Below are 19164 nucleotides of genomic sequence, written 5' to 3'. Positions count from 1 at the left end.
ATGAAATCACAATGTACATGTTAATCATATTTGGTTTTTAATCTCACTAAATATCTTGAACATTTTTCAAATTATCACCTACAAATTAATCTTTTACAAAAAGCTGCATCACATTCCAACATACACACCAGGGATGTCCATTTTTCTGGCTTCCCGGGGCCACACTGGAAGAATTGTCGTGGGCCACACATAAAATACACTAACACTAACTAATGAGCTGTAACAAAAAGGTAAATAAATAAAAATCACCAAAAAAAAAATCTCATAACGTTTTAAGAAGTTTATGAATTTGTGTTGAGCAGCATTCAAAGCCACCCTGGGCCACATGCAGCCTGTGGCGGGTTGGGCAAACTTGCTATAAACCATGATGAATTTAAATGGAATACCACTGATGATAAAGGTAGGTGGCTACCAGTTTTTGTTTAATATAAACAAAGTTGCAATGCCTCTATAAACTTTTGAAAAGCAACAGCTTTGTTTGCTTTTCCCATATAATTAATGGAACTGGACTGTCAACCTTTCTTGAATAACTTTTACTATTTATGCATTCATTGTACCTGCACATCACAGTCAAACTTCAGTTAAAACATTGACTTCTTTTTTTTTTTTTTGGCATTTTTCAATTTTATTATTTCACTAGTGTACAGTGGAGTTTTCCAGAGACCACATTACTTATAAGATCATAACAGAATGCAAAAACAGATATGAGAAACTAAATGTCTTCTATTAATCCAAACATTAAAGAGATTTCTTTTTTTTTTTTTTTTTTTTTTGAGACGGAGTCTCGCTCTGTCGCCCAGGCTGGAGTGCAGTGGCCGGATCTCAGCTCACTGCAAGCTCCGCCTCCCGGGTTTATGCCATTCTCTCGCCTCAGCCTCCCGAGTAGCTGGGACTACAGGCGCCCGCCACATCACCCGGCTAATTTTTTGTATTTTTTTAGTAGAGACGGGGTTTCACCATGTTAGCCAGGATGGTCTCGATCTCCTGACCTCGTGATCCACCCGTCTCGGCCTCCCAAAGTGCTGGGATTACAGGCTTGAGCCACCGCGCCCGGCCAAAGAGATTTCTAAAAGTCTGAAACAATAATAATCTTCTAATGAAATAGTTTTGTTTTGGAAAATACAGTTATTTATTATTTTTTTTTTTTATTATACTTTAAGTTCTAGGGTACATGTGCATAATGTGCAGGTTTGTTACATATGTATACTTGTGCCATGTTGGTGTGCTGCACCCATCAACTCGTCAGCACCCAGCAATTCATCATTTATATGAGGTATAACTCCCAATGAAATCCCTCCCCCCTCCCCCTCTCCATTATAGGCCCCGGTGTGTGATGTTCCCTTTCCCGAGTCCAAGTGATCTCATTGTTCAGTTCCCACCTATGAATGAGAACATGCGGTGTTGGTTTTCTGTTCTTGTGATAGTTTGCTAAGAATGATGGTTTCCAGCTGCATCCATGTCCCTACAAAGGACGCAAACTCATCCTTTTTTATGGCTGCATAGTATTCCATGGTGTATATGTGCCACATTTTTTTTTTTTTTTTTTTAGACGGAGTCTCGCTCTGTCGCCCAGGCTGGAGTGCAGTGGCCGGATCTCTCAGCTCACTGAAAGCTCCGCCTCCCGGGTTCCCGCCATTCTCCTGCCTCAGCCTCCCGAGTAGCTGGGACTACAGGCGCCCGCCACCTTGCCCGGCTAGTTTTTTTTTTATTTTTAGTAGAGACGGGGTTTCACCATGTTAGCCAGGATGGTCTCAATCTCCTGACCTCGTGATCCGCCCGTCTCGGCCTCCCAAAGTGCTGGGATTACAGGCTTGAGCCACCGTGCCCGGCCAAGTGCCACATTTTCTTAATCCAGTCTGTCACAGATGGACATTTGGGTTGATTCCAAGTCTTTGCTATTGTGAATAGTGCCACAATAAACATACGTGTGCATGTGTCTTTATAGCAGCATGATTTATAATCCTTTGGGTATATACCCAGTAGTGGGATGGCTGGGTCATATGGTACATCTAGTTCTAGATCCTTGAGGAATCGCCATACTGTTTTCCATAATGGTTGAACTAGTTTACATTCCCACCAACAGTGTAAAAGTGTTCCTATTTCTCCACATCCTCTCCAACACCTGTTGTTTCCTGACTTTTTAATGATTGCCATTCTAACTGGTGTGAGATGGTATCTCATTGTGGTTTTGATTTGCATTTCTCTGATGGCCAGTGATGATGAGCATTTTTTCATGTGTGTGTTGGCTGTATGAATGTCTTCTTTTGAGAAATGTCTGTTCATATCCTTTGCCCACTTTTTAATGGCGTTGTTTCTTTTTTTCTTGTGTATTTGTTTGAGTTCTTTGTAGATTCTGGATATTAGCCCTTTGTCAGATGAGTAGATTGCAAACATTTTCTCCCATTCTGTAGGTTGCCTGTTCACTCTGATGGTAGTTTCTTTTGCTGTGCAGAAGCTCTTTAGTTTAATCATATCCCATTTGTCAATTTTGGCTTTTGCTGCTGTTGCTTTTGGTGTTTTAGACATGAAGTCCTTGCCCATGCCTATGTCCTGAATGGTACTACCTAGGTTTTCTTCTAGGGTTTTTATGGTATTAGGTCTAACATTTAAGTCTCTAATCCATCTTGAATTAATTTTCGTATAAGGAGTAAGGAAAGGATCCAGTTTCAGCTTTCTACTTATGGCTAGCCAATTTTCCCAGCACCATTTATTAAATAGGGAATCCTTTCCCCATTTCTTGTTTCTCTCAGGTTTGTCAAAGATCAGATAGCTGTAGATGTGTGGTATTATTCTGAGGACTCTGTTCTGTTCCATTGGTCTATATCTCTGTTTTGGTACCAGTACCATGCTGTTTTGGTTACTGTAGCCTTGTAGTATAGTTTGAAGTCAGGTAACGTGAGGCCTCCAGCTTTGTCCTTTTGACTTAGGATTGTCTTGGCAATGCGGGCTCTTTTTTGGTTCCATATGAACTTTAAAGCAGTTTTTTCCAATTCTGTAAAGAAACTCATTGGTAGCTTGATGGGGATGGCATTGAATCTATAAATAACCTTGGGCAGTATGGCCATTTTCACCATATTGATTCTTCCTATCCATGAGCATGGTATGTTCTTACTTTTTTTTGTTGTTGTTGTTGAGACGGAGTCTCGCTCTGTCGCCCAGGCTGGAGTGCAGTGGTCGGATCTCAGCTCACTGCAAGCTCCGCCTCCCGGGTTTACGCCATTCTCTCGCCTCAGCCTCCCGAGTAGCTGGGACTACAGGCGCCCGCCATCTCGCCCGGCTAATTTTTTGTATTTTTTTTAGTAGAGACGGGGTTTCACCGTGTTAGCCAGGATGGTCTCGATCTCCTGACCTCGTGATCCGCCCGTCTCGGCCTCCCAAAGTGCTGGGATTACAGGCTTGAGCCACCGCGCCCGGCGAGCATGGTATGTTCTTCCATTTGTTTGTGTCCTCTTTTATTTCACTGAGCAGTGGTTTGTAGTTCTCCTTGAAGAGGTCCTTTACATCCCTTGTAAGTTGGATTCCTAGGTATTTTATTCTCTTTGAAGCAATTGTGAATGGAAGTTCATTCATGATTTGGCTCTCTGTTTGTCTGTTACTGGTGTATAAGAATGCTTGTGATTTTTGCACATTAATTTTGTATCCTGAGACTTTGCTGAAGTTGCTTATCAGCTTAAGGAGATTTTGGGCTGAGACAATGGGGTTTTCTAAATATACAATCATGTCATCTGCAAACAGGGACAATTTGACTTTTCTTTTCCTAACTGAATACCCTTTATTTCTTTCTCTTGCCTGATTGCCCTAGCCAGAACTTCCAACACTATGTTGAATAGGAGTGGTGAGAGAGGGCATCCCTGTCTTGTGCCAGTTTTCAAAGGGAATTTTTCCAGTTTTTGCCCATTCAGTATGATATTAGCTGTGGGTTTGTCATAAATAGCTCTTATTATTTTGAGGTACGTTCCATCAATACCGAATTTATTGAGTGTTTTTAACATGAAGGGCTGTTGAATTTTGTCAAAAGCCTTTTCTGCATCTATTGAGATAATCATGTGGTTCTTGTCTTTGGTTCTGTTTATATGCTGGATTACGTTTATTGATTTGCGAATGTTGAACCAGCCTTGCATCCCAGGGATGAAGCCCACTTGATCATGGTGGATAAGCTTTTTGATGTGCTGCTGAATCTGGTTTGCCAGTATTTTATTGAGGATTTTTGCATCGATGTTCATCAGGGATATTGGTCTAAAATTCTCTTTTTTTGTTGTGTCTCTGCCAGGCTTTGGTATCAGGATGATGTTGGCCTCATAAAATGAGTTAGGGAGGATTCCCTCTTTTTCTATTGATTGGAATAGTTTCAGAAGGAATGGTACCAGCTCCTCCTTGTACCTCTGGTAGAATTCAGCTGTGAATCCATCTGGTCCTGGACTTCTTTTGGTGGGTAGGCTATTAATTATTGCCTCAATTTCAGAGCCTGCTATTGGTCTATTCAGGGATTCAACTTCTTCCTGGTTTAGTCTTGGAAGAGTATAAGTGTCCAGGAAATTATCCATTTCTTCTAGATTTTCTAGTTGATTTGCGTAGAGGTATTTATAGTACGCTCTGATGGTAGTTTGTATTTCTGTGGGGTCGGTGGTGATATCCCCTTTATCATTTTTTATTGCTTCTATTTGATTCTTCTCTCTTTTCTTCTTTATTAGTCTTGCTAGCGGTCTGTCAATTTTGTTGATCTTTTCAAAAAACCAACTCCTGGATTCATTGATTTTTTGGAGGGTTTTTTGTGTCTCTATCTCCTTCAGTTCTGCTCTGATCTTAGTTATTTCTTGCCTTCTGCTAGCTTTTGAATGTGTTTGCTCTTGCTTCTCCAGTTCTTTTAATTGTGATGTTAGAGTGTCAATTTTAGATCTCTCCTGCTTTCTCTTGTGGGCATTTAGTGCTATAAATTCCCTCTACACACTGCTTTAAATGTGTCCCAGAGATTCTGGTATGTTGTATCTTTGTTCTCATTGGTTTCAAAGAACATCTTTATTTCTGCCTTCATTTCGTTATGTACCCAGTAGTCATTCAGGAGCAGGTTGTTCAGTTTCCATGTAGTTGAGCGGTTTTGATTGAGTTTCTTAGTCCTGAGTTCTAGTTTGATTGCACTGTGGTCTGAGAGACAGTTTGTTATAATTTCTGTTCTTGTACATTTGCTGAGGAGTGTTTTACTTCCAATTATGTGGTCAATTTTGGACTAAGTGCGATGTGGTGCTGAGAAGAATGTATATTCTGTTGATTTGGGGTGGAGAGTTCTATAGATGTCTATTAGGTCCGCTTGGTGCAGAGATGAGTTCAATTCCTGGATATCCTTGTTAACTTTCTGTCTCGTTGATCTGTCTAATGTTGACAGTGGAGTGTTGAAGTCTCCCATTATTATTGTATGAGAGTCTAAGTCTCTTTGTAAGTCTCTAAGGACTTGCTTTATGAATTTGGGTGCTCCTGTATTGGGTGCATAGATATTTAGGAGAGTTAGCGCTTCCTGTTGAATTGATCCCTTGACCATTATGTAATGGCCTTCTTTGTCTCTTTTGATCTTTGATGGTTTAAAGTCTGTTTTACCAGAGACTAGTATTGCAACCCCTGCTTTTTTTTGTTCTCCATTTGCTTGGTAGATCTTCCTCCATCCCTTTATTTTGAGCCTATGTATGTCTCTGCATGTGAGATGGGTCTCCTGAATACAGCAGACTGATGGGTCTTGACTCTTTATCCAGTTTGGCAGTCTGTGTCTTTTCATTGGAGCATTTAGTCTATTTACATTTAAGGTTAATATTGTTATGTGTGAACTTAATCCTGCCATTATGATATTAACTGCTTTTTTTGCTCGTTAGTTGATGCAGTTTCTTCCTAGCCTCGATGGTCTTTACATTTTGGCATGTTTTTGCAATGGCTGGTACCGGTTGTTCCTTTCCATGTTTAGGGCTTCCTTCAGGGTCTCTTGTAAGGCAGGCCTGGTGGTGACAAAGTCTCTAAGCATTTGCTTACCTGTAAAGGATTTTATTTCTCCTTCACTTACGAAACTTAGTTTGGCTGGATATGAAATTCTGGGTTTAAAATTCTTTTCTTTAAGAATGTTGAATATTGGCCCCCACTCTCTTCTGGCTTGTAGTTTCTGCCGAGAGATCTGCTGTTAGTCTGATGGGCTTCCCTTTGTGGGTAACCCGACCTTTCTCTCTGGCTGCCCTTAAGATTTTTTCCTTCATTTCAACTTTGGTGAATCTGGCAATTATGTGTCTTGGAGTTGCTCTTCTCGAGGAGTATCTTTGTGGTGTTCTCTGTATTTCCTGAATTTGAATGTTAGCCTGCCCTACTAGGTTGGGGAAGTTCTCCTGGATGATATCCTGAAGAGTGTTTTCCAACTTGGTTCCATTTTCCCCCTCACTTTCAGGCACCCCAATCAGACGTAGATTTGGTCTTTTTACATAATCCCATACTTCTTGCAGGCTTTGTTCATTTCTTTTTCTTCTTTTTTCTTTTGGTTTCTCTTCTCGCTTCATTTCATTCATTTGATCCTCAATCGCTGATACTCTTTCTTCCAGTTGATCGAGTCGGTTACTGAAGTTTGTGCACTTGTCACGTATTTCTTGTGTCACGGTTTTCATCTCTGTCAGTTCGTTTATGACCTTCTCTGCATTAATTAGTCTAGCTGTCAATTCTTCCACTCTTTTTTCAAGATTTTTAGTTTCTTTGCGCTGGGTACGTAATTCCTCCTTTAGCTCTGAGAAGTTTGATGGACTGAAGCCTTCTTCTCTCATCTCGTCGAAGTCATTCTCTGACCAGCTTTGATCCGTTGCTGGCGATGGGCTGCGCTCCTTTGCAGGGGAAGATGCGCTCTCATTTTTTGAATTTCCAGCTTTTCTGCCCTGCTTTTTCCCCATCTTTGTGGTTTTATCTGCCTCTGGTCTTTGATGATGGTGACGTACTGATGGGGTTTTGGTATAGGTGTTCTTCCTGTTTGATAGTTTTCCTTCTAACAGTCAGGACCCTCCGCTGTAGGTCTGTTGGAGATTGCTTGAGGTCCACTCCAGACCCTGTTTGCCTGGGTATCAGCAGCAGAGGTTGCAGAAGACAGAATATTGCTGAACAGCGAGTGTACCTGTCTGATTCTTACTTTGGAAGCTTCCTCTCAGGGGTGTACTCCACCCTGTGAGGTGTGGGGTGTCAGACTGCCCCTAGTGGGGGATGTCTCCCAGTTAGGCTACTCAGGGGTCAGGGACCCACTTGAGCAGGCAGTCTGTCCCTTCTCAGATCTCAACCTCCGTGTTGGGAGATCCACTGCTCTCTTCAAAGCTGTCAGACAGAGTCGTTTGCGTCTGCAGAGGTTCCTGCTGCTTTTTTTGTTGTTGTTGTTTAGCTGTGCCCTGTCCCCAGAGGTGGAGTCTACAGAGACAGGCAGGTTTCCTTGAGCTGCTGTGAGCGCCACTCAGTTTGAGCTTCCCAGCAGCTTTGTTTACCTACTTAAGACTCAGCAATGGCAGGCGCCCCTCCCCCAGCCTCGCTGCTGCCTTGCGGTTAGATCGCAGACTGCTGTGTTAGCAATGAGGGAGGCTCCATGGGTGTGGGATCCTCCCGGCCAGGTGTGGGATATATTCTCCTGGTGTGCCCGTTTGCTTAAAGCGCAGTACTGGGGTGGGAGTTACCCAATTTTCCAGGTGTTGTGTGTCTCAGTTCCCCTGGCTAGGAAAAGGGATTCCCTTCCCCCTTGTGCTTCCCAGGTGAGGCGATGCCTCGCCCTGCTTCAGCTCTCGCTGGTCGGGCTGCAGCAGCTGACCAGCACCAATTGTCTGGCACTCCCCAGTGAGATGACCCCAGTACCTCAGTTGAAAATGCAGAAATCACCGGCCTTCTGTGTCACTCGCACTGGGAGTTGGAGACTGGAGCTGTTCCTATTCGGCCATCTTGCTCCCAAAATGCTGACTTCTTAAAAGACTGGCAAGTAGCTGTGAATTATTTTCTACTACTGATTGAATTGTGTACCCTGAAGATACTTTTTTGCTTCAAAGTGGTCAGTTTAAGTCCTCTAATTTTAGTAAAGATGACTTACTCTAGTTTTTCCAATTTAGGTTGCCGTAATCTATTATATTATACTTGAAATCTGAAGCATGTTTATTCTTCTGACTGAATCTGGGATGTAAAAATATATATTATCAATTTTACTGAAGTTAATAAAAACGATACCAATGTCAGGTAGAAAGTATTTTATATAAATTAGCTAATTTAGTTTTATCATTTATGTTTTACACAACTTCTTCCGCGTGTTTTGAAAATAGTCATTGTGTGGCCGGACGCGGTGGCTCATGCCTGTAATCCCAGCACTTTGGGAGGCCGAGGCTGGCAGATCACGAGGTCAGGAGATCAAGAGCATCCTGGCTAACATAAGTGAAACTCCGTCTGCACTGAAAATACAAAAAAATTAGCCGAGCATGGTGGCGGGTGCTACTTTGGAGGCTGAGGCAGGAGAATGGCATGAACACGGGAGGCGGAGCTTGCAGTGAGCCGAGATTGGGCCACTGCGCTCCAGCCTGGGCAACAGAGTGAGATTCCATCTCAGAAAAAAGAAAATAGTCATTGTGGCTATTTTACAAAAATTTCCACACTATTTCCCTTAATGCTCATTTGCTTGAAAGAAGATGGACTTTTGCTTACTTCTCAGCCATCAGGTCAAACTTAAATAAATGGAAATGGTGCTTTCTTTTTTTATGGTCAATTTTTCCTAGTTTTCCATGAAAGTTAAAAATTCCTGGTCCATAATTTCTCAATTTTGTACCTCTACATTTCTTTTGCAATTTACTAAAATTTCAATTTTAACTGATTTTAAGTAGAATATGGGCTCCATAAGGAAGAAATACTGTTCTGTTCATCATCATAGCCCTAGGACTCTAAATCTGTGTTTGGCTTATTAGCATTCCTTCTATAGATATTTGTTTAATAAATATTTTTATTCTTAGCAGTGAAACTAAGGATCAAAGGGCACATTTGGTTTAAATATGTGATATACTACATTAAGAAAAATGTATAATCCCCTCTAGAATCAAACTAAGGTTTTTTGATTTTTTTTTTTTTTTTTTTACAAAGCATTTGTCTGAAATATTGTTACTTCTGTTCTCACACTTAATACTTTAGATCAGTCTGGAATATGTAAATGAATACAGAATAAATTTCCCTCAGAATGTGTCAGCACTGCTATACTTTTAGCTTCCATGTTGCTGCTAAGGATGTCTGTACTCCCAATTCTTGAATCTTTCTATGTGAAGTATTTTTCTTCTTTCTGAAGGCTTTTTGTTACCTTTTCATGACCCTGTATGTTTCAAGATTTTTTTAAAAAACGTGCCTTGGTATAGGTTTCTTTTCACTCATGTTAATGCCTATTACACACTTTTAATCTGGAATTCTGTGGCTTTTTATTCTAAATAATGTTCTTATATTATTTTTATCACATCCTGTTCTTCCTTTCTGATAGTCCTACTATGTGAGACATTGTACAACCTAGATTGTTGTTCCAAGTTTCTCACTTTTTCTCTCCTACTGAACCTCTTTTTCACTTTGACAGATTTTTCTAAGAAATTTCTTCAACTTTACTGAAACATTATCAAGATGATCTCTGCTTAGCTGGGAACCTATATATTTGCCTGCAGGTTTTTTTCTAAGACTATTCAATGTCTTTAGGTACCAATCCACCAATCTCAAGCTGGACCATGATGGGAGGAAGAAGGAAGTAGTGGTGTTAGAAATATGTCTTGCTAGCATTTTGAAAGCGAAGAAGGAGAATCCCTATTCAGTATTTACATTTTACTTGATTTTCCAGATTTCAGTACAGTGCCTCCTCATCTGCCCCCAGCTATGTTTGATATCCCTGAATTTGGAGTTTCTCTGGTTCAAATTTCACCTCAAAATAAACCTCCTGTCTCCTGCTGGGGTAAGGCATCAAACTGCTTCTTACTAACTTTCAAACAAAATTTCCCCCTTCTCTTCTGTAATACATCATATCTCCAATTCTTGAGCCTTCCTGGTGTTCTGCAGCTTTATGTGGCTGGTTTATCCCTGGCAACTGCTCTTCAGCTCAGTGAAAAATTCTATCCAGTTTTCATCTCTCAAAATTTGCTGACGTCTCTTGCCCAGCTGTGGTCTCCCTGTTTTCTTTGTCTGTATGGATTTGATCTTTTGTATGTCCATACTATCATTTCAATGGGATTTCAAAAGGAATAGAGAGAAGAAATTTCAGTCTGTCACATATATTTAGTTGTAAGCCCTTCTTTCTTTACACAGAAATAAAACATGAATAATGCTGGACAAAGCAACCTATTGGCAGAAAGGGAAATAAACCACAAAATGACTGATAATAGATCTTTCTCTCAAATAAAGTTTGTTAAGAGGAAGACAGGAACAACATAAATACAGTCAAGAGCTCAAAGGTAAACAGGGGATAACAGAAGAAAGACATACTAAACCAATTCTGTTCCTGTTACTTTTCATTTCGTAACAGTAATTATGTTAGCAACAACAAAAGTTATGTCTAATCTTTGCTATGTAACTCAAATCTAAGTTGTAAGTACCTAAGTTAGGTAGCTGATGAATTTCAAACGTGCAGCTGATAAATCATGGCAATGAAAACTGAAGTCTTTGTAAGCAAACTTACTGGTATGGAGTCTCTCAGATCTCTGGAATGACTTCTTCCCCAAGCCTAGCAAAGTATTTTCCACTTTAACTGAAGAAGAAAAGCTGGAGTTTGAGTTTTGAGGGCTGCTTGACTGTCCATCAGATTGCTTTCCCTCCCATGTTGCTAGGAGAAAAAAACACGTAAAGACTGGTAGCACTGAGATTATAGACAGAATCAATTAATCAATCATTCAACATTCACTAAATGAAGTTATGTATGAGGCAATGTGACCCTCCCTAATGTGTTTTGAGTTTGAGAATTAAAGTCAAAGAGTAAAATAAAACTCTGTTTTTCCTCCCAGCATACTATTTGCTTCTAGTGGTAAATTTCCTTTCTCATAAAAATGCAGTTCTGTAAGATTCAGATTGAGTCTGGCAGGCCCATAGAATCAGCTTATGGTATCAAACTGAATTATGTAATACAATACAGAGTCTGTATGTAGAAAGTTTAGAGTAGAAACAAACACACAACCACAACAAAAGATTCAAAGGCCTTACAGACATGTCCAAAATAAACTCAAAGGTTGTATGTATTCTTAGGAAAACCTGTTATTTTTACAGAAAACTGGCTAAGAATTTAGTTTGAGCCTCTTGGAAACATCAGATTTTAAGGTTGTTGATTAGAGGTTTCCAAACATTTATTTCTCAGATTAGACCATCTTGAAAGTCAGTCATTTATTTCCTTCTTACATGCAAATCCCAGTGCTAACATTTTTTTTGGAAACAGGGTCTCGCTCTGTCATCCAGGCTGCAGTGCAGTGGTGAGATCAGGGCTAATGGCAGTCTTGACCTCCCAGGCTCAACCAATCCTCCCACCTTAGCTTCCCGTGTAGCTGGGGCTACAGGTGTGCACCACCACATCTGGTTAATTTTGTTTGTTGTTGTTGAGACAGGGTCTCACTATTTTGCCCAGGCTGGTCTTGAACTCCTGGGCTCTGAGTTACTTTTTAATAACTGCATGATTATTTTGCATACAACTTCTCCCATTTATCCTGGAAGGATTTATATTGATGTTCTGGCAGTACAAGGATTGTGTAAGTAAATGTAATTTAAAAATAAATGATGTCATAAACAAATTAGGAAAACCAACACAAAAATACTGGGAAAAAAAAACTTCCATTGAAAAACTGCCCAAACTGCTTACCAGGTTTGGCAGGTACAGAGTCACTGGCTGCTTTGACAGTCTTGAGAGAGAGATGCTGGTTGGAGGAGATGGATATGCTTGGCTTGCACTGCTGCTGCTGCTTCTTCTGCTGTTGCTGCTTTAGAGCCTATAAAGATAAAACAGACTATAAGAAACAAAACAAATCAGTTTTTTAGTAATAATATAAAGTAAATTACTTCTTTTTCAAATGGCAAGAAGCATGCTGATCGTTCCATTTCTTTGAAATCTATCAAAGCAAACAAAATCCTAAATTAAGCCAACTCTCGCTTCTTGGCCTTTTGGCTAAGATCAAGTGTAGTATCTGTTCTTATCAGTTTAAATTAAAACAACTAAACAGGCCGGGCGCGGTGGCTCAAGCCTGTAATCCCAGCACTTTGGGAGGCCGAGACGGGTGGATCACGAGGTCAGGAGATCGAGACCATCCTGGTCTACACGGTGAAACCCCGTCTCTACTAAAAAATACAAAAAAAAAAAAACTAGCCGGGCGACGAGGCGGGCGCCTGTAGTCCCAGCTACTCGGGAGGCTGAGGCAGGAGAATGGCGTAAACCCGGGAGGCGGAGCTTGCAGTGAGCCAAGATCGCGCCACTGCACTCCAGCCTGGGTGACAGAGCTAGACTCCGTCTCAAAAAAAAAAAAAAAAAAAACAACTAAACACAAAGCCTAAATGATTCTTAGAGTTTGGATAGTTTTTGCCAGTATCATTCCTTTATATAAATGTGAAAAACAGTCATTAGCATTTTTTGGAACTTAAAAAAATAATTAGGCAAGCCAAAAACTTTCCAGTCTTGTAAGCAGAGATTGTATGTTTTCAATCATTTCTAGAAATGAAATTCTAAGCCTTATAACAAAAAGAGCCCTATCTGCATCAAACCTATGTAGAAATGTAAATATTTAGTTTATGCAGGCTTCAGAGGTACTATATATTTACAAAAGTTTGTAAATAACTACATCAGTTGTCTTGGGTGGCAGCAATGAGATCTGTCCCAATTATCAAATTTCAGCAATTTACAGCAATGCAATAAACAGACGGGGAAGACTAGACAATACTGGTTCTAACAACAGTGTGGTTCCTTCTGTCTACTTCAGAATATTTTGATTTCTATGAGGTTCTTAATTTATAGAATATACTTGATAATACTATTTAAAATCAACAGAAAAACAAGAAATGCCTAAATTTTAATCACAAAAACATTATGAAGGCAACTTTTAACTTAAGGTTTTTTTTTTTTTTAAAAAAGATAAAGAAACCAAGAAAAGTAATTTCAGGGAAAAAAAACTGAAGTTTGACTTTGCTAGGTTGCCAGTTTCAAGCTCTTAAGACCGTCGTGTGGAAAAGTCTGGAATAACTGGCTACTTCTGGATTCCTATTCTCTTTTCCCAATATAGTTTCCTCCTGCTTAACATTTCACACGTATCTCTGGCTATGCTATAGGCACAGTGGCAACAAATCATCTCCTCACTCTAAGTTGCCAATGCAGAAAAGCAACTGAGAGAGCTCTATGTCTCGCTTAGACTCACCTACATTTGTAATAGGTGAGGCAGAAGCACAAAGTACATAAAAAGGCTGTATTGACTGACCATTGATTATGGCTTATTCTCTCACTCTTTGCAATTAGCTCGGAAGATGTTCATAGACTTGCTGCAGATGCAGTCACCAGTATTCATTCCTTGCTCCTCACAGGACCCATGTAATTTCAGATTAATGTAAAATTTAATAGAACCACTTGATTGCAACTATTTCTGTTGTGATCGTGTACATTTATTTATTTATTGAGAACTATTTCTGCTGTGATCGTGTACATTCATTCATTCATTTATTTATTTATTTTTCAAGACGGAGTCTCACTCTGTCGCCCAGGTTGGAGTGCAGTGGCCAGATCTCAGCCATTCACCAAACCCAAGCTCCGCCTCCCGGGTTTACGCCATTCTCCTGCCTCAGCCTCCTGAGTAGCTGGGACTACAGGCACCTGCCACCACGCCCGGCTAGTTTTTTGTATTTTTTAGTAGAGACGGGGTTTCACCGTGGTAGCCAGGATGGTCTTAATCTCCTGACCTCATGATCCACCCGTCTCAGCCTCCCAAAGTGCTGGGATTACAGGCTTGAGCCACCGTGCCCAGCCCATTTATTTTTTATTATTTAATTTTTTTTTGAGACGGGGTCTTGCTCTATTGCCCAAGCTGGAGTGCAGTGGCATGATCTCGGCTCACTGTAACCTCCACGCCCTGGGTTCAAATGATTCTCTCATCTCATCCTCCAAAGTAGATGGGATTACAGGAGGTCTCTGAACTCCTGACCTCAGGAGATCCGCCTGCCTTGGCCTCCCAAAGTGCTAGGATTACAGGCGTGAGTCACTGCACCCAACAAAGTTAAGTATAGTATAATATTAAAAAATCCAGGCCAGGTGTGGTGGCTGTATACCTGTAATCCCAGCACTTTGGGAGGTTGAGGCAGGTGAATCATTTGAGGTCAGGAGTTCAAGACTAGCCTGACCAACATGGTGAAACCCCGTCTCTACTAAAAACACAAAAATTAGCCAGGCAGGGTGATGAGCACCTGTAAGTAATCCCAGCTACTCGGGAGGCTGAGGCGGAGGGTGCAGTGGGCAACAAGAGAAACGCTGCCTCAAAAAAAAAAAAAAGAAAATTAAGAAAAAGAAAATCTAGCTGTGTAATTCTGTGTTAGTAGATTAAAAGAGAACAATCTATGTGATCATCTCAATAAATCCCGAAGAAAACAAACCTGAAAAATTCAACACCTATTCATGATTTAAAAACACACACACAAACAAACGAAAGATTCTGAGCAAACTACGAACAAATTAGACACTTCAAAAATGTGATAAAAAGAGTATCTACCAGCCAGGTGCGGAGGCATATGCCTGTAATCCCAGGACCTTGGGAGGCCAAGGTTGGTAGATCACAAGGTCAAGAGATCGAGACCATCCTGGCCAACATGGTGAAACCTTGTCTCTACTAAACACACAAAAATTAGCTGGGCGTGGTGGCAGGCGCCTAGTCCCAGCTACTTGGGAGGCTGAGGCAGGAGAATCGCTTGAACCCGGGAAGCGGAGGTTGCAGTGAGCCAAGATCATGCCACTGTACTCCAGCCTGGCAACAGAGCAAGACTCCATCTCAAAAAAAAAGAGTATCTACCAAAAACTTATAACATGTGTTACAAAGAGGTGCATAAATTACTAAAACCACATTGGGCTACTGCATGAAAGTTCCACTGACAAGGGCCCAATGTAAAAAATTTTCAAAAAATATCCAATGACTGCTGAGGTGTGCGTTTTTAATATAGGAAATTCTACTTGATAAACACAGACTAGCAATGCTTACCTGCTTTAGTGCCTTCTTGCTGTGCTTCTGTGATGGAGAAATGACTTTACCTGCTGGAATGGTGGGTGATGGGCAGCCTGACTGTGGGGAGGACGATGATACTAGGGAAAAAAAAGTGACAATAAAAGATTTTTGTTAACAGAGATATCAAGCACCATTCCTTCCCCAATCATATGCTGCTACCTGGAATAAGATCTGTGACCAAACACTTTTGGGAACGATGTACTTTTTGGAGTTTTACTGCAAACAGCCTCCCTTTTCAGTTTTTTTCCTCAGAAAGTTCTAGTGAAGGATGATAGGATTGGGAAGGGATGAGTGTTAGTATTCATTACTTTCCATTTATTAGTTTTTCAATAGAATTGACTGAAGAATGACTCATCAAATCAGATAAAACTTAGAAAAGATTCTAGGGCCTTTTAGACAGTATCTATGGTCTCACAGTAAATCTAATGACAACATGATATGTTGTGGAAGGGCCTTGGGTTGGCAGTTTAAAATAAAGACATTAAGGCCATTCGACCTCAAAACTCTACCCTAGTTTTAATCCTTACATTCCTTCATCCTTTAAAGCGATAGTTACAGGTTTACCAATGTGAGAGGGCATTTTAAGATTTCTCTAATGGAAGCAATTTGAATTTGCATAGGATGTAACCACGCTCTACTTCATCACCAGCTGTTTTATATAGTCTGGCAGAGCTCAGTCAGACCTGAGTGGGTCTTATGTGAATGAGGGTTCTTTCTTTAAGAATCTATACCTCTTAAACAGCAAGTAGATATTTATGTTCTATAAAATTAAACAATATGTGAGTAGTGTTTACTATAAATACAGAAATTGCTGATTCAGTATCCTTATTAAAAAAAAACAACAAGAAATTATAATCACTACTGCTAGTGATGACTCTTGAAGAATGCATGTTTACTAAAGTCTTCCTCTATTCATAGTAGTTGGACAGAAAAGGCCCAAATAGCAAAATGATATCCCATGGTAAGGGCAGTAAGCTTTAAGATGTCATAAAAGTACATACAAGGCGGTGCGCGGTGGCTCACGCCTGCAATCCCAGCACTTTGGGAGGCCAAGGCGGGCGGATGACCTGAGGTCGGAGTTCAAGAACAGCCTGACCAACATGAAGAAACCCCATCTCTACTAAAAATACAAAATTAGCCAGGCGTGGTGGCATATGCCAGTAATCCCAGCTACTCAGGAGGCTGAGGGAGAAGAATCGCTTGAACCTGGGAAGTGGAAGTTGTGGTGAGGAGATCGTGCCATTGCACTCCAGCCTGGGCAACAAGAGCAAAACTCCGTCTCAAAAAAAAAAAAAAAAAAAAAAAGGCCGGGCGCGGTGGCTCAAGCCTGTAATCCCAGCACTTTGGGAGGCTGAGACGGGCGGATCATAAGGTCAGGAGATCGAGACCATCCTGGCGAACACGGTGAAACCCAGTCTCTACTAAAAAATACAAAAAAAACTAGCCAGGCGAGGTGGCGGGCGCCTGTAGTCCCAGCTACTCAGGAGGCTGAGGCAGGAGAATGGTATGAACCCAGGAGGTGGAGCTTGCAGTGAGCTGAGATCCGGCCACTGCACTCCAGCCTGGGCGACAAAGACAGACTCCGTCTCAAAAAAAAAAAAAAAAAATTACGTATGTACTGATAGGTAGGCTAGCTACTGGTCATAAAAATGTAGAAGCATATTTCATTGGTGTATCCAAGTTTTGGACTACGGTATTTCAATTTACTTAGGCATCCTAAGAAAGGAATGCACAGTAGATGCATTTAAAGAAGACAGCAGCAAACAAGATGATGACTTGGCCGGGCGTGGTGGCTAACGCCTGTAATCCCAGTACTTTGGGAGGCTGAGGCAGGCGAATCAACTGAGGTCAGGAGTTCAAGACCAGCCTGACCAATATGGTAAAACTCCGTCTCTACCAAAAATACAAAAATTAGCCAGGTGTGGTGGCAACATGCCTGTAATCCCAGGCACTTGGAAGGCTGAGGCAGGAGAATCCCTTGAATCCTGGAGGCGGAGGTGGCAGTGAGCCGAGACCGCACCATTGCACTCCAGCCTGGGTCACAGAGCGAGAGCCCATCTCAAAAAAAAAAAAAAAAAAAGATGCTGACTTATCGTCACACTTAGTTTAGTTCTGTATCCCAACCTTTATGAAAAAGTATATAATTTATATATGGAAAAGAGCTGATGTACAAAAAGCTTGATGTTTAAAAATGGAGTTGAATAATTCAAGACAGTTCAGATGCAAAAAGAATCATAGCCTCGGCCGGGCACGGTGGCTCACACCTGTAATCCCAACACTTTGGGAGGCTGAGGCTGGCAGATCACGAGGTCAGGAGATCAAGAGCATCCTGGCTAACACGGTGACACCCTGTCTCTACCAAAAATACAAAAAAATTAGCCGGGCATGGTGGCGGGTGCTTGTAGTCCCAGCTACTCTGGCATGAACCTGGGAGGCAGAGCTTGCAGTGAGCCGAGATCACGCCACTGCACTCCAGCCTGGATGACAGAGCAAGACTCTGTCTTAAAAAAAAAAAAAAAAAAAAAAAAAAAATCATAGTGTCAGTATACTTTGATACTGACCAATTTTTTAAAGATAGCTTTATTAAGACAAAATTTATATACTAAGCAGCTGGGCATGGTGGCTCACACCTGTAATCCTAGAACTTTGGGAGGCTGAGGCAGGTGGAACACTTGAGGTCAGGAGTTTAAGACCAGCCTGGCCAACATGGTGAAACCCCTACTCTACTAAAATACAAAAATTAGCGGGGTGTGGTGGCACACACCTGTAGTTCCAGCTACTCAGGAGGCTGAGGCAGGAGAATCACTTGAACCTGGGAGGCGGAGGTTGCAGTGAGCTGAGATCACGCCACTGTACTCTAGCCTGGGCAACAGTGTGAGACTCCATCACAAAAGAAAAAAATATATATATACACACATATATATATAATTCATATACTATACATCTTGCCTAAAGTATAAAATGTGAAGCCTACTTGAGGGTGGAGGTGGGAGGAGGGTGAGGATCAAAAAATTACCTATCAGGTACTATGCTTATTTCCTGGGTGACAAAGTATTCTGTACACCAAGCCCCCATGACATATAATTTACCTGCATAGAAAACCTGCACATGTACCCCGAACATAAAAGTAAAAAAATAAAATAAAATATTTAAACATATGCACACAGATCACAAGTGGGTAGCACAATGAGGTTTTTTATATTTATATTTTTTAAAAAAGGATATTTTAAGCCCACAGCTATCTTTTTGTGATCCCAGCCTGTCACTATCCTCAAGGATGAGCACTACACTGACATCTAACAGCAGAGGTTACTTTTACCACTTTTACACTTCATATAACTATTGTGCAGCAGAAACTCTTTTGTACATGTCTTTTGACATTCTGTAGGCTGTTTTGAATTTATATGTAGTTTTCCATGTTGCGAATCATTAGCACTGAATTCTGTTGTGAAAATATCACAGAATCATTCCACTGCTTAGGTACATGTGTTTTTCATCTGGGAATATTAGAAATAGTACTAGTATGTAAATTCTAGAAAATGCATTGATGACACATAAAAATTTGGGGGTATATATGTAGTAGTGGACTTGTGTTTTATGTTTTACATCTCTTCAGTTTTAGGTGACACTGCCAGTTTTTCAAAATGCTTGTACAAAATTTTGAAGCCACCAGCAGTATATGAGTTTTCTACATCCTTGCCAACACTTGGTATTTTCTGTCATTTTCATTTCAATCTCCTGGTTGCTGTGTTTATATCAGGCTTTTCTCAGATTGCTAAGAAAGTTGAACACTTGTTAACACTTTTTTAGTCACTGAATAATCTCTGTTTTGAAGACTGTTATTTTGCCTATCTTCCTGTGGTTTTATTAATAGCTATCTTTTTCTTGTTGACTTGTGGTAGTTCTTTATATATGCTAGATAGACGTCCTGTTTTAGTCTTCTGATATGGTT

The 19164-nt window shown here is 40.8% G+C and overlaps 1 protein-coding gene and 1 pseudogene across 3 annotated transcripts in view; one reads left to right on the top strand and one right to left on the bottom strand.

Annotated features, from left to right (window-relative positions):
- The window catches only part of ASXL2 (ASXL transcriptional regulator 2), a 162133-nt gene that overhangs the window by 26673 nt on the left and 116296 nt on the right, over positions 1-19164 (bottom strand). For all 3 annotated transcript variants that reach the window (XM_033176342.1, XM_033176343.1, XM_033176344.1), the window contains 3 exons: positions 15189-15289; positions 11828-11954; positions 10664-10807 (listed from right to left, as the gene is read on the bottom strand). In XM_033176342.1, coding sequence (XP_033032233.1) covers positions 10664-10807; positions 11828-11954; positions 15189-15289 — 372 coding nt within the window. The remainder of the gene's footprint in view (positions 1-10663; positions 10808-11827; positions 11955-15188; positions 15290-19164) is intronic.
- On the top strand, positions 12111-12272 carry LOC117063190 (annotated as a pseudogene).

Source organism: Trachypithecus francoisi, unplaced genomic scaffold (assembly GCF_009764315.1).
Source record: "Trachypithecus francoisi isolate TF-2019V2 unplaced genomic scaffold, Tfra_2.0 Lachesis_group17, whole genome shotgun sequence".
In the NCBI taxonomy this organism is placed as follows: domain Eukaryota; kingdom Metazoa; phylum Chordata; class Mammalia; order Primates; family Cercopithecidae; genus Trachypithecus; species Trachypithecus francoisi.
Note: the sequence above shows the minus strand (reverse complement) of the source record. Positions and strands in the feature narration are given on the sequence as shown.